The 27,505-nt window shown below is 36.8% G+C and overlaps 1 protein-coding gene across 1 annotated transcript; it reads left to right on the top strand.

The window, feature by feature from the left end:
* Positions 1–834: 834 nt before the first annotated feature.
* On the top strand, positions 835–27,384 carry ZBTB38 (zinc finger and BTB domain containing 38). The gene is made up of 2 exons (XM_014057417.2): positions 835–1,160; positions 22,128–27,384. The coding sequence occupies exon 2, from the start codon at positions 22,128–22,130 to the stop codon at positions 25,692–25,694; it is 3,567 nt and encodes a 1,188-aa protein (XP_013912892.2). The 5' UTR covers positions 835–1,160; the 3' UTR covers positions 25,695–27,384.
* The last annotated feature ends 121 nt before the right edge of the window (positions 27,385–27,505 follow it).

Below are 27,505 nucleotides of genomic sequence, written 5' to 3'. Positions count from 1 at the left end.
AGAAAGGAATCTGCAGACAGGTTTTTGCCAGAAAAGCTGCCATACTTCGAGGCTGCATTGATGAAGAAACTGGAGCTTTGCTGAACACAGCATAGTAACAATTTACCTTGCATCATCAGTTGATGGAAAGGCCGCCCCCCCCCCCTTCTTCTCCTTTGTTCCCTCCCACACGGTTGCTCTAAGACAGAGCATATTTGCAATGTCACTTAGCAATCTTAATCAGATACTGCGTTTAAGGTGAGCTGTCCCTTGCCTTTTCTCCCAGTGGATCTGTGCTGCTGTGGCTCTCTCTGTCTCATTCTGTTGCAAGCCTAAAATGGCAGGCAGGATTAATGCAGTTTACACTGTCTGCATGGTGTAGAGACTGAATTCATTACACCATGCCTAGTATTTCTAAAGGGAGCATGTAAATGCTCTGCGTGCCATATCATGCCATAGCAAGGGCTTGTTCTTCCTAATGGAGATGGCTATATAAGCAGGCATTTTCAGAATTCAATGTCATTTTTTGCACGGTTAGTTAATAGCTCACTTCAAAACCAGCATTGGTTCTATTGTTATTATGATTATTTTAAAAAAGAATTAAGCGGATGCTGCTTCCAGTTGGTGTCATCCTTTGCCTTGGCTGCTCTTTAAATAATGAATGCTGTATTGCTAATTAATGGCAATATCAAATTAAACCCTTCGAAACTGACGTGTTTCTTATAAAGCCTGTGCAATCTATTTTTAACTCTTACTGCGTAAGAGGTGTGCATAGGGCTTTGGTTGCTGAGTTTTTCTTTTCAGCAAGGGCAATCATCCTGGGCTGATGTTCAAGCAGATGTGACAAGGGGCCTTTGCAGTCAGTGGTCATCTTCAAGCCTTGAACCTTCAGAAAAGGAGAGGAAAGTCCTGTGCTGCAGCTTTAAAAACAAACTAGCACCTTTTCATCACCACCTTGGATGAGAAGATCTCTCTGCATTCCACATCTCTCCTTCCCATTGATAAACTCAGCTATCTTGGTCACAGTCGGTTCAAGCAAGGTGTTTTTTAAAACAGCTTCTTTTTTCCTTTAGGGAAAAAATTTTTTTTTAGTAGTCAAGCTTTCACGATCTCTCCATTGCTTTAAGCAAGAATTGCTGAATGCACTGCCATGTTAAGACTTAATTAAACCACATAAACAGGTAGGTGAAGATTTGCATGTTTTTTTTTACCAATTGTTATTCCACAAAGGAAGAATATGAAAATATAGACACTGAGCTGGTAAGCTATTAAATTAGTATATTTGGTAATGAGGTAATTCTAAAATATTTTCTTTGCAATTATTCGAGTGACAGTTTTGTCAGTTTAAAAACATACCTCTTCCAAAATTGAAAATAGCATTTCTGCTAGGTAATCTGGGCGTGGCACCGCTTATGCAATAAAATACTTTTTAAAAAGCTGGACAATTTTAAAAGATTTGAAAGTCAACTATGAAAATGAATAGGCTTTTTGCTAAGATACAAACGTCTAAGTTGTGAATATAGCTGTGATAAAAATTTAAAATATTCAAATTTTGTACTAAAAAAGCGGTCTTTTGGCATTTATCATAAAAACTAACTTAATATTTATTGTTCTTTTATAGATTGCTGACATAAAGTAAGGATAATTTAAATACAATATTTTTTCTTTTTGAGATGTCAGCTATTTTTTAAAAGATTAGCACCTATATGTATTCTTTTCCCTTTGAAATGAATGTGAATTAGAACTGGACATACTTAGCAAATTAAAACAAAATATGTAGATATCCTAATCTGTAAGATAATTTTTAAGTCATTTTATAGACATATAACGTACACTAACATAGCTGCTTTATAATATAGTTGCTTCACATCTATATTGGGCCAACCTGTTACCTTGGTAACCGAATTCTGATAAAGGATGCAATAACAGAGCTGCAGAGGCATTTATTATTGTTTATTATTCCTCAGTGCAGATGATTATTTCATAACATTTTTACATGGCTCTGATTTTTAACTGATAGGAAATCTTAGCCTGTAACTGTAATATTCTCTGTCATCTTAACGATTACTTAAGCAATGCAACAACGCTAGTTACATTCTCACAAAAACAAACACCATAGTATGAAGGAATTCACTGTGACACAAATGTAGAATATTTATTTATATTTAAAATAGATTCAGTACTGAAGAAGCAGAACTAAATTTAAAAATAGCTCAAAACTATAAATTGGTTTAAAGCTTCCTTCTCTAATTATTTCTTTTAGCAACAATTTTACAGATTTTTTTTTACCTACCCGTAACTTAATCTGACATTTTAACCAAACTGAACATCATGTACAACGAAATATATGAGGTGAAAGCTGTGATGATGCAGTTTGTAATTTATTATAACACTAATGCAAGATGAAGTTGACAACAATATAACACGTAATGAATAGCATTTTTAATAGTATCTGCAAAATTAAACCTAAGGGTGAAAGGTATTACTTTTAGTGTAAATATTTATCCACTTTTGATATAGATACTTTAGAACATGCACTTTAAATGAAGCACAGCTCTTAGTAAAGATATTTTCAGCATAGAAGCCATCTTTTCAAATGCTTAACTTCAAAATAATCAAAGATTATCACATTCAGCACTCAGTAGAGATGTTTAGTGGCAGTATTAAGAAATACAGTTCCATCAAGCACAGGTATTTACAGTAAATATAAACAGTAAATGACAATATTAATTTGGTAAGATAGCTCACAATAGACATAATATTTTTGTTTCAGAAAAATACTAATAAAACCTGTTTAAAATGAAGTCATAGAATATGCATATTACATTAGTCAAAAAGATGTAAATGGATGCATGCACTAAAATCAGGCATTTTTATTCACTTTTTAATAATTCTTTCAAATGCTAACTTTCAGTACTAAAATTCTGATAGGATTGATTACATTTTTTCAGGATGGATTATTTTGATCACTTACTTTAGAAAATACAATGTAATTATCAGGTCCTTGATAGTGTTAAGAACATTATTATTCATTTTATGCGTATATTTTTTCCCTTTTAATAAATCTTAGACATCATTCTATGTTATTGTACTACACATTTCTACAGGAGAGCAGGAAAATAAGGATTTATGAAGCACTTCTTGATTTTCATTTCATTTCATCTTTGAAGAATAAATGATGGTGTCAGAAAAAATGCAGCTCTCTCTAGCTCTGAAGTTTTCATAGGGCTACTAGCTCTAAGCTACAGAAATCCAGATAACCATTAGATGGCAACGAGAGTTTTCTGTACCTTTATGCTACCACATCTAGTGTTTATCCTGATTTTAGCAGCCCAAATAGGTTACTTTGTTGACATGCATTGCTGAGTCTCATTTTTTAAGTATTACCAACCAGTTACTATCCATTCCCTATCCATCCTTATTTCCCCCCTCAGCCATTTTAGCCCACAGTAGTACTAATGATACTGTTCATGCAGTAATGCCATTTGCTTATTTATGTCTTTGGATGCTATTTATGTGAACCCAGTTACTGAAGTTTATAAACCACAGCTTATGACTTAGTATGAGATGTGAATTATATAGCTTAGACAGACCGTGATAAACAAAATTGTGGCAAAGTATCAATATGGTAAGTGAGCCAAAATATTGGCAAGAACTATTTTCACCCAAAAGGCTGTAAATATCTATTCATTTTCTAAATAGCCATTTAGTGTTGGATAGATCATCCCCATCTACCAAATTATTTCCTTTAAGATCCAGACAAAAGAAGAGATCGGGTGATGTCCCAGTTTCCATCTCCATGCTATATGCACACGCTACTTCTTGTACAAAAAAGGGTTAAAGATGGAATAATCAAAAGCTTTGGAGCCATCCATGCTAATTATTCCCAGTATTGTTTCAGTAGCTCTATGGAAGCTTCTATCCTATGTGATATTTCATATAGACAATGCTGACAGTTTGGTTACATCTGTCTCTTCCTGCTTTTTTTCTACATTTTATCCAGTTACTAAATGGTAACTATTTTAGATGTTTGCTAATGTTTAATGTCAAGATAGATATTTTTGCTGGCTGCTGGCAGATGTGCTTGCTTTGATCTGAATATAGGAATTGACTGGCAGTGTGCTGGTGCAAACTAAACTGGAAATTACCCATCATAATTTTCCAACAGAAGAGTTACAGGCCTAGTATGAAGTCAGACCTACACAATGAGCACTCAAGAGTACTCAAAGGACCTCAGTCACAAAAACATTCCAAATTATTTCTGGTCCAGTATATATCTGAACCAACGCTCAAAGACATGTCTCATGGATGTTCACTGGGAATTAACACATCCTAATTGAGGAACATTTCTTTCGTACTGTCGGAGCTTGAATAAATGGACTGGATTGGAAAAATCTCATGAAGATGGGAAAGAATATAGCAATGAAGCATAGAAAAAGAGCCATTATTTGAAAAATATGAACTTCTCAGAATACTTGAAGATGCCATGTCCAAAAGAAGTCCAGGTCAGGACAGCTTGGGTAAAAAAAAATATATAGATTACCAAAATCTGACATAATTAACTCAACAAACTAAATTAATTTGATTGAAAACTGGTTTAGAAAAAGAGATTTAGAACAAGCTAAGGAAGATATGCACATCCTTAGGAAGGAACAATTGGTACATTATTTTATGTATTTGTTTAGCAAATTTAAGAACTGTCCATCTTCCTCACAGAGGGACTCTGAGCAATGTATAATAAATATTAAAAGCATAAAAACCGTATATAACATTTAAAATGTTAATTTTCAGAAAGCTGGTACATCTGAAATTATCAGAGTACCGTATGTAGTTTAATGGAAGATATGTTAAAATAGTTTTCTATTCAGAGGGCACTAAAACAAAATATAGGTAGTCCTTGACTTATGACCACAATTGAGCCCAACATTTCTGTTGCTAAGTGAGACCGAGTTTTGCCCCATTTTGGAACCTTTCTTGCCACAGTTGTTAAGGGAATCACTACAGTTGATAAGTTAGTAATCCAGTTGTTAAGTGAATCTGGCTCCCCCTTGACCTTGCTTGTCAGAAGGTTGCAAAAGGTGATCATGTAACCTTGAGACACAGCAACGGTAATAAATATGAACCAGTCACCAAGCATCTGAATTTTGATCACGTGATCATGGAGACTTATGGAGACTTACTTATATTAGCAAATATAAATTGCTTATTTGAAATTAGACAAGCCTCAGTGGCTAAAACGCTGAGCTTGTTGATCAGAAAGGTAGGCAGTTCGGCAGTTCGAATCCCTAGTATAGGTCTCCTGCATGAGCAGAGGGCTGAACTAGATCAGAGGTGGGTTGCTCCCAGTTCGGCCCGGGTCAGGCAAACCAGCAGTGATGGCAGCCAGAGGCTCCAGCCACCTGCCCGGAAGCTTCTGCGCAGAAGCATCACACGCGCGCGTATGAGCAAACTACTAGTAAAAAAATAGAAACCCACCACTGGACTAGATGACCTCCAATGTCCCTTCCAAATCTGTTTCTGTTACTCTGTTACTGTTACTGATATATAGGGGTGCATCAAATCAATAAATCTGATTGATGAATCTTATGAGAAAAAGATTAATACATGCATTAATACATGCTGAAAAAGCTGTATTAAACTGAAATGACCAGTAAATCATAATAAAATGAGGAGTATATTTCATGAAGCCTATTATGCCACTGAGTTGGTTGCAATTGCATTAAGTCTATGTTATCTTATGCAATATAGCTGTAAAATTCTACTTAAAAATAGACTTTGCAGTCTTACAATAAACTACCAAGTGGAAAGTACAATAAAGCTAATGTCAGGGTTCCAAGTAACACCCCCAATGAAGGAAGACTCCAAGGCTTGAGTTTCTCAAAGTTCCATTTTATTAGAGATGGCACATCTGGGAAAACCCGAATCCAAAAGCTTCCAGGTTTTCCCACCCAGTTGAAAGTTCAAGACCCTACCCTCAACATCCACAAGTCTATCACATGGTCCAATCAATCATTGCCACAAAGAAAAATTCCACCCATCCGCATCCATTCAGATGCAGGAACAAGGCGAGTTTGACTTTCTGAGAAGGAATGTTATTATGGCTACATATCACCCATACTCTGAATAATCCCCCCTCCCATTTTCCCGCAGTAGAAAATGTGGCAGGCCCGAAATCCAAAAGGCAAAATATGGCTTCCAGGCTGACAACTAATTTGCTGGATCTTAGGCTAGGGAGAGAAAAGCAGTTTAATTCCAGAACCCAATTAGAAATAATGCAGGTTTATAAAATAAGAACAAAAGGCTACATGGCTTTGGACTTAAAAACTGAAAAAGTAAACACCCACAATATTGCTCCCTTCAATAAAGGATAAATGACTTCCAGTAAAATACAGTTTTACCAATAGCATCTCTATCTAGGCAATTAGCAAAGGGAAGCAGCAGATAAAATCCAGAATTAGAGGTAAGAAGATGTGAAATATCTAATAAAGAAATCAAGAGAAGCTGCTGCACCAGGGATGGGCCCAATCCATGGAAAAAAAGTATAGTGTTAGCCAGCAGCACAGAAGGCATAGAGATGGAGGGAAGCTACATGAAAAGCAAAGGAATCCTTGCACAAAAATGAAACATGGATTTTCACACCGCTACTAAAGAAACCCATAGACTGTAAGCATTCTTTCAGAACAAAGTATGATGCTTATGAAATATCCAAACCATAAAATAGGTTTAATAGTTAAGGAATACAGACCAGAATATGGCAAGGTTTCTTATGTTTTTGCATTAGTAGTTAAGCATGCAAGTATTAGAATTCTAAGCTTAGAAGTATTTCAAATACTGCACAGGAAAAACTTAAAGACAACCTTTGTGATGGTGATCTGAAAAAGAAGACAGAGCAATCACCAAATTTTAAAGAGCCAAATAAAAACTGGTGTGTAAATTGCAAAAAATCCACATACAGGCTAAAGCTAGCAGCCAAAGAATGGTCTGATAAACCTAACCAAATGTTGAAAACATGAACTTTGATTAAGGAAATGCTGGTTCATATTTACATATGAGCCATGGAAAGATACATGCTTGGCATTGCAAGACAAGATAGACAGACCTGCACATGGATTAGAGAACAAACAAAAGTATATGATGCCATCAAGAGAGTAAAATATTTTAAATGGAAATTGGCTGGTCACACAACAAGAAGAACTGATGGCAGGTGGACCAAGGCATTGATAGAATGGATCCCACTTGATAAAACGCATCCATGAAAGAGACCTAAAACAAGATGGATTTGACAATATCAGCAAGTATTGTGGGTCCAATTGGCAAAAGAAAGGTAAGAACTGTATTGGTTGAAAACATGCGGAAGAGGCCTTTATCCTGCAGTGGATAGACAATGGCTAAAATGATAATAATGATGATTTACATACAGCAATTAAATGTAGAGTACACGTGTATATTCTTTGTTATGTTGATTTAATTGTATGTGCAATAGGCAGCTTGGAAAATAAAGAAGGGGAAATAAAATATTGTGGGCATATTAGCCATTATTTTCAACTGAAATAAGAAAGGACAAAAGCACAGAAAGCTTGCTTAGTCAAAAACAAAGATAATGTGGCTAATTAGGATTCTAAGTCTCAGTGAAACTAAGAAGTATCCCCATGAAAGTTGGATGCCTAAACATAGATGGAAAGCAAAACAAGTTGTCATGTATACGACAGCCAAAGGAAAACTATTATGCATTGTAACTTTGAATAAACCTGATCTAGCCAGTGCAGTTGGATTGCTACATAGAAAGGTCAGTGAGCCAACACAAGTGGACTAGACAGTAGTAAAATAAGCATATACTTAAAAGGAATATTTCATCTTTATTTAAAACTGCCTATAGCTAACAATATAACTTTATTAGATATATAAATTCAGAACGGTTGGAAAATCTGGCAGGAACTCAACTAGAGAACATGTATTCTTTTATAGGGGCATGCTCACCACAAAGTATTGTAGCCCTGTGATGGCTACATAGATGATTAATACTGTGCTATGTACCAAGCACGTAGGAAATTTATGCGACTATACAAAGTATTGATAAACTTCAAAAATAAAGGAACCAACCTTATTATCTGGGATGTATCAAAATTGCAAACACAGAGGCCCAATATCATGCACATAGACATTAAATCTATTACATGAAGGACATGCAAGAAAAAGGGCAAATAAAACTGATATACAGTCCTCAACGCGACTACAACCCAAAATTTCCATTGCTAAGCAAGACAGTTGTTAAGTGAGTTTGCCCCTTTTACAATCTTTCTTACCACAGTTGTTAAGTGAATCACTGCTGTTGCTAAGTTAGTAACACAGTTGTTAAGTGAATCTGGTTTCCCCATTGACTTTGCTTGCAGGAAGGTTGTAAAAGATGATCACATGACCCTGGGGTGCTGCAATTGTTATAAATTCATGCCAGTTGTTAAGTAGAAGACCTCCAAATGTTTTGAGTTACAGCTTCTGGAGTCTGACCAATGTAACCAATGGTAAGAATTGAAGAATATATAAGATATATACAGTGGTGGGTTCAGGATCCCATTGCAACCAGTATGATTGCAACAGGCCCTGGTGTCCACTACATGAATGCGCGCATTGCGTGCCTGCATCCTTACCTCTTGCAATGCTTCTGTAAGTCTCTGTGATGCTCCAGCTGCTTGGCAGAGTGTTGCACAGGCGGTGCGCTCTGTGCACGTGTACGGAAACGCCGAAGAGCTCAAATACAGGTAAGGAGCTTGGGCGGATCCTCCAGAGCACCATACCGGAATGGTACCTGGTGCCCCGGGCAGACACTGGTACACCCATACCGGGGCGTAACGCCTGCAACCCACCACTGGGTAGATAGATTGATTGATAGATAATCTGGCTAATTTAGCTTCTGGCTAGTCATTTGTATTATACTTTGTAAGCAATGGGTACAGTTTACTTTGATATGCCAATCAGATTTCTATAATTTGCTCAACAAAGCTATGGTTAGGACAAATCATTATTTTCTGCTATGTGCAAACTCACATCCCTTATTACCTGGTGTAAGGGCAATGGCTTTGATAGTCTTCTGCAGTATTATGGTATGTTCTTTCTATAGATTTGTGAACAAATAAAAATATTATAAAATGCCAATCATCTTCCATTGGCCTCCTTCCAAAAGACGTTATATCCAGTTTGGAGTCAAACTCCTGAAAATGTATAGTGCAATAGCAATAATAATGATACAGATAATTTCTCCCAATGTATCTCAGTAGATGGAAGAGCCCTCATTGATCCATACAATCTCAGAGTAAGCTGGCATCATTTATGCCATCACACAACATATTCTTTGCTGCAAGAAACCAATTTAAAGCATCCCCAAAAGGTGCCTGTTACTTGAATACATCAAACAGGAAGACCTTTTTTCTGGAGGTAATTGGTTCTATTCTCAAACTGGTCTTCCTATTTGGAAGTTTGTCCTGATCATCAGGTAAAATCTGCCTCCCTCAACAACCTATTATTAATAACTGATGGCAGCAGTTCAGAATACAAGATTGTAACCTATCCAGTGGTGAGATTCAATTTTTTTATTACCAGTTCTATGGGTGTGGCTTGGTGTGCGTGGTGTGGCTTGGTGAGTGTGGCAGGGGAAAGATACTGTAAAATCTCCATTCCCATCCATCTCCAAGGGTAGGATACTGTAAAATCTCCATTCCCTCCCGATCAGCTGGGACTCATGAGGCAGAGGGGCCATTCAGAGATGATATTTACCAGTTCTCCAAACTACTCAAAATTTCCACTACCGTTTTTCCAGAATTGTTCAGAACCTGCTGAACACCACCTCTGAACCTTTCCGTATATGGTTATATGACATTTAGAATTCTGAGGAAAAACATAAATCTCTTGTAGGTTCTCTTCCTTGAAAAAGATGGCTAAGCAACATAGTTTCAGGGAAGGAATTGGCACAGGATTGGAAGCATCTTCCATTCTCAGAGCCTGGTGGTTCTGGGTGCCTCTCAACTGTTCTCGCTTTGTTTAATGGGTGTTCCAAAGTAAAAATACAGAGAAGATGGCTGCCTCATTTCCAGGCTGGAGGAAATTTGGTATGTCTACTCTGTTTCTGCTGTTCTCAGAGATGCAGCAGAACAATTTAGTAATGGTTATACTTAATTGCACAAACAAGTCTCAACTTGCTAAATATTTATTTATTCATTTATTTCCCATCTTTGTTTTTTTTTTTTTTACAAATAACTCAATGCAGCAAACATATGCAGCATACCCGTCTTCTATTTTCCTCACCACAACCACCTTGTTTGGTGGGTTAGGCTGAGAGAAAGTAACTGACTTTCTTGGCAAAGATGGGATGTGAATTCATGGTTTCCCACTTTATCACTGGAAAGAAACCAGCACACACTGAAAGAATGGAAAATCTGTGGCCCTGAACTACATCTTCCATTATTCATCACTAATGACCTGCTGATTGAATTTGCTTGGAAATGTAATCTCTTACTCACAATACCGGCATATACAGCATGCTTTATCTATGCTTCATCTCCCAGACTTTCCAGGCAGCAAAAGGCTGGTAATTTAGGCAGATGAATTCCCACAGATCTGGAAGGGCCTCCAGTTTGGGAAGCCTGATGTGAGGATGCTCTGATGGTTGAGGAAGCTCATATTTAAAAACTTACTCAGAAAATAAATTCACAGCATAAACCATTATTTAAGCGTCACTCAGTTCACCAGTTTGATATGCTTTAGAAAATATTATTTTATTAATTTCTTTAATGAACCAATATTTAAGCATAATAATGATTATTCATATCCTATTTTATTTTGTAGCTGAAATCATCTCTTCTTAGGGTTAGATTCCTGAATTATGCTCAACCATATTTTTAAACGACTGAAAAGACATAGGGGACTAACTCATACATTTTATACAATGTTGATGGTTCACACATTACTGTAAACTAAGATTATGAGAACTAGGCTGCAGAACTCCAGGAGTTCATTGGTGGGCACCAAAGAGTTATTTTTCTGTGTCCCGTTGCGTTGTTGCCATCTAGTTTTTCTGTCCGGATCTCATGGTAGTTTGGGGGGTTTTATGGACATACTGCACGGTCTCAGCCTTGGCAGTTTGAAGATAATCTTCAATATTCTAATCTTTGAATATGCATTTTTTAGATTTGTCATAATGTGGTCTAAAATCTTACCTCCATTTTGTGTGGCTTCTTAACCATACTTTGCAGTTTCTCCCTGCATTAACAAGACATAAGTGTTAGTTGCAGTTTAAAACCATGATTGGTTTCAATTTCTAGTTATTATTAACTTGAAAGTGATATCTGTTTTACATGTCACTTTAAATCAGCAAGTAGAACTAGCACTCTCAAAGATATTGAAAATTAGCTGAAGGCCAAATATACTTCAGTTTTCTTGATTTTTAAAGTGGAATTACAGGACTTACTACCTGCTAAGTACTCTGTGCTCCTTATCTCTAATTACCCTCTACTAGTGTATGTGTAAATTCAAGCTATGTCAAAAATTGCCTTGCAATTTCTCCTGGGTTTATTCTCCTGTAAAACAGATTTCTACTTAATTTTGTTCCTGGTGTTTGGTCATGTTCTCAGAGTGCTTGAAAATACTTGAATTTCTTTCGTAGTGCTTTAGCCTGAGTTTTATTGTTGAGATGGTCAACAGTGCCTGATTTCTTTTACATATCTTTCCATTACTCTGAAGTCTCTCTGATGACCCACGTGTTCTACTATGGAGGATCCCAGCAGGAACAGTGTCCTTGTAGGGCCTTTCCATGGACTTCGCTGAAGTAGCATCAGAAGCCAAGGAGGCTAAGGCACTCACATGGACACCTTGCTCACCACCTAATTAAGTACAAAAATACCAAACTCAGCCTTTGAGAATTCTCCAAAATCCTATTTAAAAAAAAAATTCAAAAAAAAAATCTCTTTTATCAAATCAACAGAGAGCTGGTAGCAAGAATGCAGGATTTTTTTTTTCAACACAGCAGTAAAGCTCTAACAGCTTCTCTTCAATACAGTATGTTCTGATAACACAGACCTTGAAACATTTAGCCACTGGAGGAAGTGGAAAATATGTAAAACTATTCTGCAGTTTGCTCACCAAAATAACTCTAAACAAACTTAAAATCTGGACAGTGTCTGGCTGTGAAGGAAATTATTGTCGCCAGAGCTTTGGAAATAGTTTTTTCCTATATATTTAATGGGAGAATTGTTTCAAGTATTGAAAAGGAGTATGAAAAAAGAGTTTCAAATATGAAGAGGAAGGTTTTAAAAATTGCATATATATAAAAAGTAGAATTGATATAACACAGAATGCATATGATTTATAAAAGGAAAATGCAAAAATATACATCTTTGCAACTTTTTTTTTTAGATAAGTGGTGATTGAGATCTGACGAATAGGGCAAGATGTTGCCAACTTCTGAGGTACCCGTGTACCTCCGAACATGCTATACTTTTGCACTGAGGGTTTTAATCCTAAGCAATCTGGGGAGCTGATTTGGGTTAAAAATCAAAATATAAATATAATATAAAATCATACATGTGGGTAACATGAATTTAGCCTTTTAAGGCAGTGTTTGTCAACCTTGGTGACTTGAAGTCCTGTGGACTTCAATTCCCAGAATCCCCCAGCCAGCTATGCTGGCTGGGGGATTCTGGGAGTTAAAGTCCACAGGACTTCAAGTCACCAAGGTTGACAAACACTGTTTTAAGGAACCCTGGACAAAATATAGAAATATAGAAATATAGCAATAGCAATAGCAGTAGACTTATATACCGCTTCATAGGCCTTTCAGGCCTCTCTAAGCGGTTTACAGAGAGTCAGCATATTGCCCCCAACAATCTGGGTCCTCATTTTACCCACCTCGGAAGGATGGAAGGCTGAGTCAACCCTGAGCCGGTGAGATTTGAACCGCTGACCTGCTGATCTAGCAGTAGCCTGCAGTGCTGCATTTAACCACTGCGCCACCTTGGCACAAGAAATATATCTTGTGCCCAGATATAATACAGGTTTGTTGATTTATGGGTGACTTTGTGCAAGTCCCCATTGCAATCCTATGACAGAAGCAGTTGTGGATCAAGCAGGAATGCCATTTTAAACCCCTTCCTTATGTGGATCAACTGATCACATAAGCCTATAAAAGCAGATGAGAACTGAAACAAGACACTTCAGCCAAAGTTCCATTGCTGATGTTACCTAGCCTGGTGATAAAACGTTCGGAAACTAAACAAGCTCAGAGAACAAACCACCAACATCATCTACCACCTAAGCTACAAATATTTCCCACCAGTTCTAAACCCTTTCCTCCTATTTTGAGTGACATGACTCAGAAAAAAACATGTGCAGCTGCCTATACTACTACATACATTGCACACATATCTAGAAATACATAGATGCCACATGAGGTGAGAAGAAAAACACACACAGAGACACTGATAGAGCAACACTGATTAGGTTGCATACATATCATGAGCAGTATGAAGGAACAAAGCGCGCACGCGCACACACACACACACACACACACACAACTTTGTTTCACCAAGCAGCATGAGATGGAATGTGATGCAGGGAACAACAACAAAAAAAGTAGCCAAAATCTGTTCATGCTATAGTTAGGTGCAAGTGTAGATACAGTTTTTGTCAGTAATGACCAATTGGGTGAAAATTTTATTAAAAAATAGAGTGACTATAATGCAAAAATTCAACTTTATAACTGTCAGTGGTGTTAGCTGAAAAACAACATTGCAAAGATGAAAAACATATTGAAACTTCTACTGTGGAAACAGCAAGATATATTCTTGGTATTGGAGTTACAAGACACGTGGATTAATTTTTTCATGTCCTTTCTTGTATGTACATTAGTATACTCGTCTGAGTTGCATTCTCAAGTGTAGCATTGTAGGGGGGAGTGTGAAGTAACCATCCTCTGCTACCAAATGTGAAGTTTCCACTGTTCGCCCATGAGGCCAATGTTGAGAAAAGACAGGAGACAAATTTTCTCGGGATGGAGCGACCCAGATTGGGGTCTGAGAGCCCCTTTTATTGAGATAGGACAAAGGCAGGAGGAGCAATAGCATGTGCTTAAAAACAGCCTGTAAAAGTACAATTTCTAATCTACTGCTCAGGGAAGTTCTGTCTATATATGGTCAAATCCTGGGCGTCATTGGTAGGGCACATCTCAGGATGTTATGTTATGCATTATCAGGATGTTATGGCTTTCTAGGAGTTTGTTTTCTCCTGTGTGATTCAGCGTGACTCTGCAGGCCCTAGTATGAACTAGGCCATGGAGGACACACACCTGCACAAGGAACTATATTACAACAGGGGAGGGAGGGAGAGAGAGAAAATGGAAGCTGAGGGTAGTAAGCTACAGTTTTCTAAGATCAGTTGTCTGATCTTAGAAAAGCACAGTTGTCTGTGCTTTCTGAATCATTTCAGTTAATATAATAGAATCTTAAAAACCTTAGAAAAGTTTCCTTTTGAGTCATTTGTAAAAATTATGTATTTGGTAATTATTAACACAAAAATATATATTCATAAGACCCCACCAACCACTTTTTCCAATGTTTTTAATGACTAAAAACATACTATATTCAGGAAGCTGATAGAGAGATTGTGCTATTTCTAATATGTATCATTATCCTCAGCAGTCAAAATTATACTGACTTTTGGCAAGATGATTTGATTTATTATCTTCCTTGAATGTTTCCAATCTCCTCTTTCTTTATTTTTTAAATATTTTTTTATTTTTTATTTAAAACAAACACAACATCCTCCTTTACATGCTGTAGAAAGTGTATCAGTTGGTTACAAAAAGACTTTCGTGCATCTCTTCTACAGTCAACAAACATAATTCATATTAACTCAAGCATTTTAACTCAAATATTTATACATGTCACCATCATCATATCTTCATTTTCATTTGACTATAATTGTTTAAGCATCCTTCATCATAAAATATACCAAAATTTAATAGATAACCACATACTGGCCACTAATCTCCTCTTTATCATTTTAATTTTGCAATGATTTCCAGATTCAGTGTATGAAAAACTGTCAGAATATTCATGAACTGGAATAGGACATAGCAACAGGTCAACCATTAGGGACTGGCTGGAATAGGGCATGGTAACAAGGCCAGCCAATGTATAGGCATGGCAACTGGATCAGCCAATGGGAACTATTTGGTGTCTCAGAGCCATGCCAGACGGATCGGAACCTGGGCGTTGTTTGCCTATGTAGCTCTAAGTTTGTGCAAGAAAACTAATTAAGCTCTGCAACTCTGAACCGAAACCAATCTCTCCTCTGCCTGTGTTTTGCCTGTAACTACAACCATGTTGGAGAATCCACTATTGGTATTGTATATATTACTTCCTGTATTATTATGTATATAAAGAGAAGTTAATGAATCCTGCTGAATCAGTTATCTGTGTGTGCTTTCTGGATTTGATTTTTGCAACAAACTCTGACAAAAACGATGTTCCCAAATCAAGATCATGATGATTCCAAATTCCAGTATTGTTGGACATGGGAAAAGTGTCCTTTTGACATCTTCCACTCATGGGCCCCTATTCCATGGTCATAAACCATGATGAGTCCTCACATTTATGACCTTTGCAGATCTGCAAAGCAAAGGAAAGCTGAAATAACAGCATAAAATTGTGATGTTTCACTTAGCAGCTATTTTGCCTAATGACTGAGTTGCCAATCCCAATTGTGTTTACTAAATGACATCTATATGTATGATACTAATAATACATTACAGTCTGCATTGTTGGACAAGAACGTAATATATTGTCGCCAACATGACTAAAGATATGCTAGCTAGGGAATTTGAAATCTATCAAATCTGCAAGAACTAAATTAGGAAAAGTTGGAATATAAGTTCTTTTTATACATAGAAGTTCTAGTGCCCAAATTTACTGGAATAGAAAAGAACGGAAGAAAATGACACTAACCTTGACAATAGTTAATCAGACAGCAATTATCTATTGCCTAAGGGTAGGTATCAGAGTAAGTATCTGGGACATCAGACCCGTGAAGTTTCAAAGAGCTGACCTAATTAATTTACGAGCCTTCAGACAAAGTTCAAAGAAAACCCATTCCTTTATTAGGACTAACATCTTGGCACGGACTTCTATGGAGCCGAAACTAAATCTCATTTAATGGCGTCAGAACTTTACCCCCGTGTCCCCTCCCCTCTGCCTGAAGTTATCAATCACATTCTCCAATAGGATGTTACGGCAAGGTTCTGGACATGCGCGTTCACATCCCAGTTACAGAAATATGAGACTTTTTATCCTGGCAAAAAGTATGCATGGCATTTTCCCCCCTTCTCAAGTTGATAGTAGTCATTGGTTGGTTTGATACCTCCCATATGGAAGACTTACTGCCTCTGAGATAATGGGTAGTGAAGTTTAACAGGTTTTATATAATTTACCACTACTTCAAGGGGGAAATAACATTTTAACATGGAAAGACTAAAGATGAATTGAAGCTGATCAGGTACAGAGTTGGGGGGTGGGGGAGATGAAGGCAAAAGCATGAAGATAAGAGGTTGCCTTATTTGAAGATGAAAGTGGGGAAAGGAGCTCTATCTTTGTGTATATACCTTGATTTGAAATTATGACATATTGCATCTATTCCTCTTTCTTCAGTTAAAAATTTGGCTTCCAATGAAATAATGTTATAGTTTCTTGCTAACTTACTATGCACCTGACCTCCTACTGTTGTAATTGGTACTATTTTGATTTATTGGCATCTTGGCTTTCATAATTTCTACTTATTTGCCCTCTTCTTTCCTCTAGAATTACTTAGATCTACAAGGATTTTTATCGTCTCTTTGTTCTTGTGGTCACAGGTTACTGTGTTAAAGCATTATCTTGTTTTGGCTATCTTCCACCATTTCATCTTCTTAGATTGTCTCACTGCTGGGTATTGACTTTGACTTTTCACTTGAGTTTCATTGAGGCATGGTAAAGGTAGCTGTTTTATTATTTTATTCCTTAGGATGCACACTTATATTTCGTAGTTACAGTACTTACTATCATCATTATTAGGCAGCTTAGGGCTATTAGGACTTCTTTGTTACAAGCAAGTAAATATAACACATCAGAATTAAGCTTAGAATAAATAAATATATTCATTACTTTAAGACAGCACAAAAATCTATTCTGCAACCGTATACTAAGCTTATACCTATTCTTACGGATATAATTTTCATATTTAATAAATTTTATTTTAATTCTGGTTATTTTATTTTAGTTTCTTTATGTGTATATTTGTCTATGTGCCATATTCGGTATACAAATTGCAACAAATGGACCCAATATTCATACAAATATTTTGAAACTAAGGAGCAATTTATAGGAAACACTGCTTAAGTTAATTTCCTATAAGGGATTTAAATTCAAGGTTAACTTTAAATGGAAATGAATGAAGGTTCAAAGAATTTGAGTCATGACTTGACAGAGTCAAAAGTTTAAAAAGTTAAAAGCAAAGACATTCATCTCTTTTGTTTGTATGCTTCATAATGTTCATGTGAACTGTTGGAAATTTCTTTGTAGAGAAAAATAAAATCAAACTCTATCACTTTTAGGGAATTGGTCTGATGTATAAAATCATTATGATATAAAAAATGCTGGGACTCTAGAGAGGGTGCAGAGAAGATCAACAAAGATGATTAGGGAGCTGGAGGCTAAACAGTTGCAGGAACTGGGAATGTTTAGTCCCGTGATGGCAAACCTATGGCACGTGTGCCACAGATGGTACACAGAACCCTCTGTGCGGGCACACCAACCATCACCCCAGCCAGGCCACCCTGCTGGGGTGCGGCTCTTGCCAGCCAGCTGGTCTTTGGTTCTCTGCCATGCATGCATGGGGGTGGGGCCTTCCCCGATCTCTGCAGTTTTTTCCCCAGTGTGCCCTACCTTTCTCCCCTCAGTGCGCACTAACTTTCTCCTGCATTTCTGCTGTCCATGCCTTCCCTAATCTCTGCAGGTGCCTCTCCATGGCAGGAATGCAGGAGGAAGCTAGGACGTGCTGGGGATTGTGAAGTCCCCCCATGCTCCATTTTGGGTGCTGAAAAGCTTCCTTTTTAGGAGGGGCAAGATACATGCGCAGGAAACATGTCCACAGGGGCAGGGCACATGCACAGGGGGTGTTTGCATTGCATTTGGGGGATTGGAGCACGTGCGCATGCATTCGCTTTGGGCACTCAGCACAAAAATGGTTAACCATCACTGGTTTAGTCTAACTAAGAGAAGTACTACAAGTGACACAATAGCAGGGGGTCAACCTATTCTCCAAAGCACCTACAGTCAAAATAAGAAGTAATGGATGGAAACTCATAAAAGAGGGCTACAACCTAGAACTAAAAAGAAATTTCCTGATGGAGAGAACAACTAATCAGTATAATAGCTTGCTTCCAGAAGTCATGGGTGCTCCATCACTGTAAGTTTTTAAGAAGAGATTGGGCAGCCATTTGTCTGGAATGGTACAACTCTCCTGTTAAGCAGAGGTTTGGACTAGAAGACCTCCAAGGCCTCTTCCAAATCTGTTATTCTTTATTCTCTGCCTTACCAGAGAAGGAAAATAGTCCATCTTTCTTTAACTATAGAACTGTATCTTCAGAGATAGTACGGCTATCTCATCAGTTGCAGAACAATAACTCTTACACACTTGCTGAATCAGTCACACGATGGCTGTCATGACTCAAAATGTTTGCAAATCAGAACCCTCGGTTTTGTCACTGTTCTACCAGTCCATCATCTATACGCTGTAACAACTATGGGTACTCAATCTCCTGATTTCATGAGGACAATTTTTGTAGCAGTGCAATCTGAGACAAGTATATGGATGATGAAAATTTGTGGATAATTTTAATAAATTCCAGTATCTGATAGTGGTATTTAATCAGTTATGAGTAAATAGGAAATATAAAATAATGATTGTGCTCATTATTTATATAAGGCAAATTCACTCCATAGGAAGTCTTGGTGTTACAGTAAATAAAGCAGGATTTGTTAGTTACAAATGACTAATATGTAATTTGGCAACTTAGAAATAGATCACTCGTGTTACTAAAATTATATTTCTTATTTTCTTTTTCCAATAGTCTGATGTACTCTCCTTTGATCTGAGCTCCATCTTGTGGTCACACATACAAGACAAAAGATAATGCAAGGAAGTAGGGGCATAACAGGAAAAAATCCCATTTAGAGATTCATACAGTACATCCTGTTTCAGGTAAATTTAAGGCATTAGTTATTCCAGGGATTCAGCTGGTTCAGACACTCAGAAAATATCTATGGTCAAACATGCAAGTTGTTTTCTAGACTGAATTCAGGAGGAATATGTTTTTTCTGTGTGTGGAAGAAGTGCTGTGCAGAATTGATTAATTCAGCAATGAACATTCCACTTCAATCTTTCTGTTGAAGATTCTTTTTTTCATATTGGCCTTCAAATGTGCAGAAATAGATAAATGATGGTGATGATGAAGATAGAGATAGATAGATAGATAGATAGATAGATAGATAGATAGATAGATAGATAGATAGATAGACAGACAGACAGACAGACAGACAGACAGTTTCCAATATAAAAATGAAAATATGCAATGAAAAATATTTTGCCTCCAGAAATTCTAGCAATCACCCATTGTTTTAAAAATGAAAAATAGTTGTTAAAATGGAGATGCATACGTTTTGTGAATATAGGTGTTACTGTAAAAAGAAAGTTATAACCATTAAAATCATTCAATGTTCCTTGAAGATTGTTTATGGAGTTTATTAGGGAATGATGTAGCAAATAATTTCAACTGTGAAAATAATAATATGCTACTCCCAAAAATGATATACAGCTGATGTATGGAGAAAATAGGAAGGCAATAAATTTGTAAATTTCATTAGTTCACAATGTCAGAAGACAAAGCTGACCGCCTTCATTACTGGGTTAAACCAATAATCAAAGGCTGTTTTTAAAGAAATCAGTGAAGTGGCATGTGTCTCCAGACTTTCAAATAGTTTAGGACTTCTGCCTGCATACCTATTTATCGTGTTTGTCTGTCCGTCTATCCATCCATCCATCCGATTGCTAGGAGTCACAAAATCAATCATTCATGGTCTTCAACAATAGAGGAATATCATAGGAAGGACAGGCATTACATATCTCAGAACAGCAATTAAAACTATGTTACATCATAGCTTGCTTAAAGAAGCTTCTTAAAGCTTCTCACTCTACCTTTCCTAATATATGTTATTATTTTTCTGCTCTGTTTCGTAGACATGTTTTAAGCTATATAAATCATAAATGTTAGCTATAATTGCTGCCCTACTCCTGGGGCACATTCAAATGGCCCCTTTTCTTTTGACATGACTTTGTTAAAACTTGGCATTTGTTTTTTCCATGAACAATAAAATATTATTGCAGGCAATCCTCATTTGGTGGCCACAACTGGGATTGGCAACTCAAATGCTAAGCAAAGTGGATGCTAAGTAAAACTGTAACTGTGCTTATTATCTTACTTCAGTTTTTCTTGGCTTTGCAGGACTAAGGAGGTCATAAATATGAGGATTATCATAGTTACTTTTTCATCACCATTGTAACTGTGAATTATTGCTAAACAAGACAGTTGCTTAATGAGAACTCACTGTAATTCTATTTTGCAGATTGTGTTTCATTTCAGGGTCTTACATAAGTGATTCTAGGCTGGTTGGTTGCATCTTGACTTTTATTTTTATCCTAATTATAGAGGGGAAAGTGTATGCCACTGGGGTCAATCCTGATTGAAGGAGTTTGTAATTCCTGTAAAATGAATGAACAAATGAATAAATGAAATCTCTCTCTTTAATAATGTTTGTGATATGAAGAGTTGCAGCTGCTTTAATAAGTTTCAGATACATGTTCAGAGCATATTCTTGCATGTTTTGAAGCTGCAGAGCCCTGAGCAATATGGGAATCGTGTTTACAAGATAGGCAACCAAATAAATGCAAAAAATAAATATGAAGATCTCCCCTCAATTCAGTCATTCCAAATCTCCTTCTCCCTTTGTTTAACTTTCCACTTTGTTCAGCATCTTTCCCCTTGCCCACCAGAAACACTCTTATTTAGGTATATAAGAGCTGGACTATAAATCTACAGGCACCATTAGATGGCAGCAAAGGGTAATGCTTTTCTGCGTTTCCTTCTAGCAGATCATGATTGTCCAAATGTTGCTGCATGCCTGTGTATCATGGCTATGTTGAAGCTGTGGTACAAGATACAGGTAGTGATGGGAAATCTACCTGGCCTAGGTTAACCAAAATTATGCCATTGTTTTAATTCACGGTCCTATAAAGCCTGTCTAGTGCTATTTGCCTACCTGTTTAAGCGTTATGTATCAAACTCTTTTATTTTACCCCCTGATCTATGAGAGTAAGGAAGTCATTATATCCTCTCCACACACCACCATCATGCTTAGAGGGTTGAAGCTGTTGGGAAATGCAAAACTATGTCATCATGACATAATCACAGATTTCAGCAATGATTTGTATACAAGACTAACTGTTCATTGATGATCAAGCAGCAATTCTCCATAGCAACAATTCAGATTTTGTTTTGTGGCAAAATAGTCTGATGAATACATATAACATACACTGAAATTTGGGGGGGGGGGGAGAAAGCTAGCATTGTAATGATAATGGTGGATAGCTTTCTGTGATTTTTAAAAAAATGTTCTTTGGAAAAAGAAGCTGACACTGATTGACTGGTGGTTTATGACTTCCTCTGCTCAGTCATAACAGTGTCACTGCTCTGGTATAATCTGCACTGGAGATCAGATTCCTTGTTGACTTTTTAAAAAGTCCTGAAAACAGAACTATTCTTGAGGTATTCTCTGAACTTTATATTTGTCCACTTTTTCTTTGTTGTTCTTGTTGGTTGTTTACTGGGCTTCACTGGAGATTTTTATGGTCTCATTATGTTTTAATTACACTGCAGATGTTTTACTTTGTACATACTGTGGGTATATATTGTATGCAAGTGACAGAGTGATTAGCTTGTGATGGGGTATATGAGGACCAGAAGTAAGTTAGCATTTGAACTTGTTGATTTTAAAATCTCTTCTTTATTTAAACAGATGACCATCATGTCCCATTTCAAGGATCTCAAAGATGACTTCCACAGTGACACCGTCCTTTCCATATTAAATGAACAACGCATTCGGGGCATTTTATGTGATGTCACCATAATTGTAGAAGACACCAAATTCAAAGCCCATAGTAATGTCCTGGCTGCTTCAAGCCTTTATTTCAAAAATATATTTTGGAGTCATACCATCTGCATTTCTGGACATGTGTTGGAACTAGATGGCCTCAAGGCTGAAGTATTCACAGAAGTACTTAATTACATCTACAGTTCTACAGTAATTGTTAAAAAACAAGAGTCTGTTGTGGATCTTGCAGCTGCTGGCAAAAAATTGGGAATATCTTTTTTAGAAGATCTTACAGAAAAGAGCCTTTCCGGTTCCTCTTGTCTGTATTCATTTTGCAATACTGAAAAAAATGATGTGAAAGAAGAAAAAAGACAGGAAGACTCAGCCGTTACAAATGGACCAAGAATCACGAATGCATACTCGATTTTTGAAACTGAAAATAGTAATAATTTGTTTTCTCCTCTTGACCTGAGGGCAAGTTTTAAAAAAACGCCTGAAACAAATAAAGCATCCAATAGCGATCTGGACAGGACTGATGCATGCAAAGAGGTTGAGAGAGCCAGCACATTAGCGGAACATTCCTATGCTGTTACAACAGGTTGCAATGCTTTGCAACAAAATTCTTTTTATTATGAAAACACTCCACTTTATAAAACTGGTGAAGATTGTTCTGAAACTGCCGAGTCAGTGCCTCTAGTTAAATTAGCAACACAGTCATATAATGCACCAAAGGCTAGATTTAACTCCCAGATCACAGATGCTCCTACTGTAAAGACATCAACCCACCAGGGAAGCAGTTCAGCGGCTCCCCATAAAGTCATTAATGACCTCAGCCATTCTTTTCAAAAATCTCAGCTGAATAAAACCAATATTCTCTCTTCGAAGGAAGATGAAAATAAATCTGATAACCTTTCTGGATCAATAGCCACAGACATTCCACACCCTTATAACTGCAATTGTTGTACTAAATCATTTAATGATAAAACTCAGTTAAGCGTTCTTCATTCACAATCTCAAGAGACTTCAGTTTGCAAATATTGTAGCCAACAGTTTGAAAATATTGCTGGACTAGAGACTCATGAACAAGCATGTAGGGGTCCGAACAATTTTTGTGCTGAAAATGAACAGAATAGTCTGGATAATTTTGTTCCTTCAAATGAAAAAATTGGCACCTCGTATGTAAGCCCGGAGCCCACAGAAACTGAAAATGAGTTTACTGATTATCCTGCCACAAATGGCGCAATGCCAGAAACAGACCATTTTGTTAAAGTTGTTGGTGGACAGATACTATATACTTGCAGTGTTTGTAAACGTACCTATGTTACCTTGTCCAGCCTCCGAAGACATTCAAATGTTCATTCTTGGAGAAGAACTTATCCTTGCCATTATTGCAACAAAGTCTTTGCATTAGCAGAGTACCGTACCAGACATGAAATTTGGCACACAGGTGAAAGGCGATACCAATGTATCTTCTGTCTTGAGACCTTTATGACATACTATATACTCAAGAACCATCAGAAATCTTTTCATGCAATTGATCACCGACTTGGTGTAAACAAGAAAACAGCTAATGGTGGCTTGAAACCAAATGTATATCCTTACAAACTTTACAGGCTTTTGCCTATGAAATGTAAGAGGGCACCATATAAGAGTTATGGAAACTCATCATATGAAAGTGTACAAGTTAATGAAGTTCCATCTAGCACCTGTATTATTCAGAATACTGTCACTTCTGAACTGGCATCCTTGAATTTTGAACACAGTATGTTGCCAAGTTCCAGCATTTCTTTGGATAACTCTCCATGTGGTGATGCTACAGCAACCTCTGAAAATCCTCCAAATGTTTCTTCCTGGAAAATTTCATCAAGGACAGATATTAATAATACTCCCACTAACAGAAGGACATTATCTTCTGTTGAGGATTCTGGTCCTCAGGAATATGATTCCTCTAATCAAACAATTAGTAATAGCAATTCCCATGAGAATTCAACCTCTGTTATTAGCTATAACAATTCAGCATCTTCAGTTATAGTTCATAGTGGAAGAGTTTCATCTGTGATAATGCACAGTAATGCTGTCAAGGCAGTAGGAAAAAGTGATAAGGGAACTTCAGATATTGCAATCAGTCAAGGAGCCAGCAATGATCTTATACATGAGTCAGACAATGGCAATAGTAGAACAAAAACCAATAAAGAAAAGAAAAAGATGCCTCTATATGACAGAGAAGCAACTTCAAAGGAGGTAAAATATACAACGAATACAGGGATAGCTTCTAACCCATCTACACATATCTTTGAAACTTCAAGCAAGACTGAAACTTATATCGCAAAACCTGCACTGCCAGGAACATCTGCTGACAGCAATGTTGCTCCACTTTGTCAAATAACAGTTAAAATTGGAAATGAAGCTATTGTGAAAAGACATATTTTGGGGTCCAAATTGTTTTACAAAAAAGGCAGAAGATCTAAATATGAATCCAAAGACGATCAGACAGTTCAGGTTGCAGAACGGGAAAAGAGAAGCCTGTCTCGAGTCTGTCCATCAGACTACATTGAAAGTGAAATGGGCGATGATATCAGTGACCATGACTCTAATGATAAACCTTGGCGGCCATATTACAATTACAAACCAAAAAAGAAATCTAAACAACTAAGAAAAATGAGAAAAGCAAAATGGAGAGAGAAATACAGGAGCAGAAATTCCTGTCAGGAAAGCGAGAAGACCTATGTCACCACTTATGCTCTTAGGAATATTCCTGAAGAGAAGGTCTGTAATCAAGAAGAGAAAATGCCAGATCTTAACTGTAAGCTCTGTGAAAGGGAGAACACATCTACAGAAATATCCCATGATCACTCACCCCGGGAGACCACAGAGTCTGAGTCTTTCACTTGTGATTTATGCCAAAAGCATTTCCAGAGCTCTTCCACCCTAAGGATGCACAAGCGGTGTCATACGGGGGAGAAACCCTACTTTTGCAAAACCTGCGGGAAAAGTTTCTCCATCTCCAGCAATTTACAGAAGCATGAACGCACCCATTCTGCTGTCAAGGATTTCATCTGTCAACACTGTAACAAAGCATTCAGCCTCAACGAAACACTCAAAATACACGAGAGAATCCATACAGGAGAAAAGCGTTACCACTGTCAGTTTTGTTTTCAGAGCTTCTTATATCTTTCCACCAAAAGGAATCATGAGCAAAGGCATAAGCGTGAGCACACTGGGAAAGGCTACGCGTGTTTTCAGTGCCCCAAGATTTGTAAGACGGCAGCTGCTCTTGGGATGCACCAGAAGAAGCATTTGTTTAAACCACCCAAGCAAGAGGACAGAAAAGATTGTTTGTTTAATGAAAGCTCAAAATCATATAAAAGTCAACATGTCTTTGATTCAGAGAAACAGGAAACAGCTAAACCTCTGCTAACTAAACACATAACTGATGCAGAGGGTTACAAAGCCAGTAATATTCAGAATGCCACATTGGATGTTGGACTCTGAGTAAGAAAAGGGTGTGGCAAGAAAGAAAAGAGAGAGATGAAAGGCCATAGATGCAAGTAATTAATGCAAGAAATAAATAAATAAATCCCAATTTACAGAAGTTCTTAAAACTTGAGATATATATTTTTCACATAAATATATTGCATACTTTACATTTTAAATGTGCCATACAAAGCAAAATTTGGAAACTATAATGAAGCTGATAAAGCCTAAAAAAGTATAAGGAGATATTAATATCAATCAGAAGAAAGTTTATGTAGAAAAGAATACGCTTAACTCAAATGTTTAAAAGGATATTATAAACAATTTAGTTGAATTCAAAATATAACTTGTTAATGATATCTATCATTTTGGGCAACTAAAAAATGAGTGATATCCATTCAGAACATAGTAGGGTTAAAGTGTTTTCTGCTAGAAGAAAATACATTATATCTTCCTAACTAGAATTTGTTCAAAGGTCAACACTGTTCTAAAATTTTAATTTAGCCCTAGTTTAATGTGTACACAATAAGTATCTGGTTAAGATTCTAGCATTTGTTATTTGAGTAGTCCACTCACCCATTCTGAAGTCTGAATATGCTGTTATAAAACAATTTTGTAAGAGGTTATGATTGGTTCGTCACACAATCAGTCAGATGTATTATTATAATAAATATTTATATTCTTAACATGTACCACAATGTGTCATGAGCTCATTATATATTAGTGCTATCATCTTTGCAGACTGATGTGCAAGTAAAGTTTAAATGATAGCATTATACACAATTCCTCCATGAGCATAGTTAGTTACACACATGGAATAAGGTCTCTGTCTTGAAGAGACTTTTCTTACCATTAGTCTGTGGCTCTACAAGCACCAGAACATTCAGACTATCAATTCAATGCCCATGTCTGTCTGCTTTATACAATGATTTCTCCCCATTGACTTGGTCCAGGCTTGACTTGTCCTCTGAGAAGAAATAATTTGCAAGAATCCAGTACAGGAACAAGTGGCTGGATAAAATATGAAATTTCTCCATGGAATCTTCCTAAATTTACACCCGATGTTTCAAATTTGATCCTAAATATACATTCAAGGCCCAAAAGGGGGAGGAGAGGCACCACTGATCTTATTTTAAGTATACTAGTGCACTCTTGAGTGTGAAGATAGTTTTGGTACCTTCATTTAATCCAAGACCAACACTATCATATTTGGATTTACTGAATTGTATTCCAAATTGAGTTTCCTAGAGTTTTACATAGTCATCCAGCTAGTTTGTGTAATGTATCACAGAATTTAGATACTCCAATCCTAACCTCAAAGATATATAGAACTGTCTACCTGAATAATTTAATGTGGGTTTTCAGTATTATTTTGTATTTGCATACTTAATGGGCACACTGTGCACACACCCCTCTCCTAATATTTCAATAATAATAATGTGACCAACCATAATATATTGATTTTTTTACTACTAAAAATTAGGAATGTTGTAAAAATGCATCATTACCCAGAAATGGATTAAACCTGCACAGAAATTTTGGTAATTCTACATAAGGTGGTTCTTCTGTAAGCTTTTTGAAAAGAAATTCTTGTTATCATCTCCTCTGCTGATATTTCCTATGTCTATAGAGGTTGTGAATTATCTGCATTATACTAAGAGAAGATTTCCCTACCCAACAGGCTATATAAATGGCATTTTCTTTTCTTTTTTAAAAAAGCTTATCTGAAGAGGTAACATGTTTCTAAGAGATCATCCTTTTATATTATAGTTGTAACTCTGCACCATTAGTGATTTGGGTTGCATTCTCTATTCAACAACTTTGTACCA

Source organism: Thamnophis sirtalis, unplaced genomic scaffold, assembly GCF_051295495.1.
Source record: "Thamnophis sirtalis isolate CommonGarterSnake01/CBP01778 unplaced genomic scaffold, rThaSir2_p1.2 scaffold_11, whole genome shotgun sequence".
Taxonomy (NCBI): Eukaryota; Metazoa; Chordata; class Lepidosauria; order Squamata; family Natricidae; genus Thamnophis; species Thamnophis sirtalis.
Note: the sequence above shows the minus strand (reverse complement) of the source record. Positions and strands in the feature narration are given on the sequence as shown.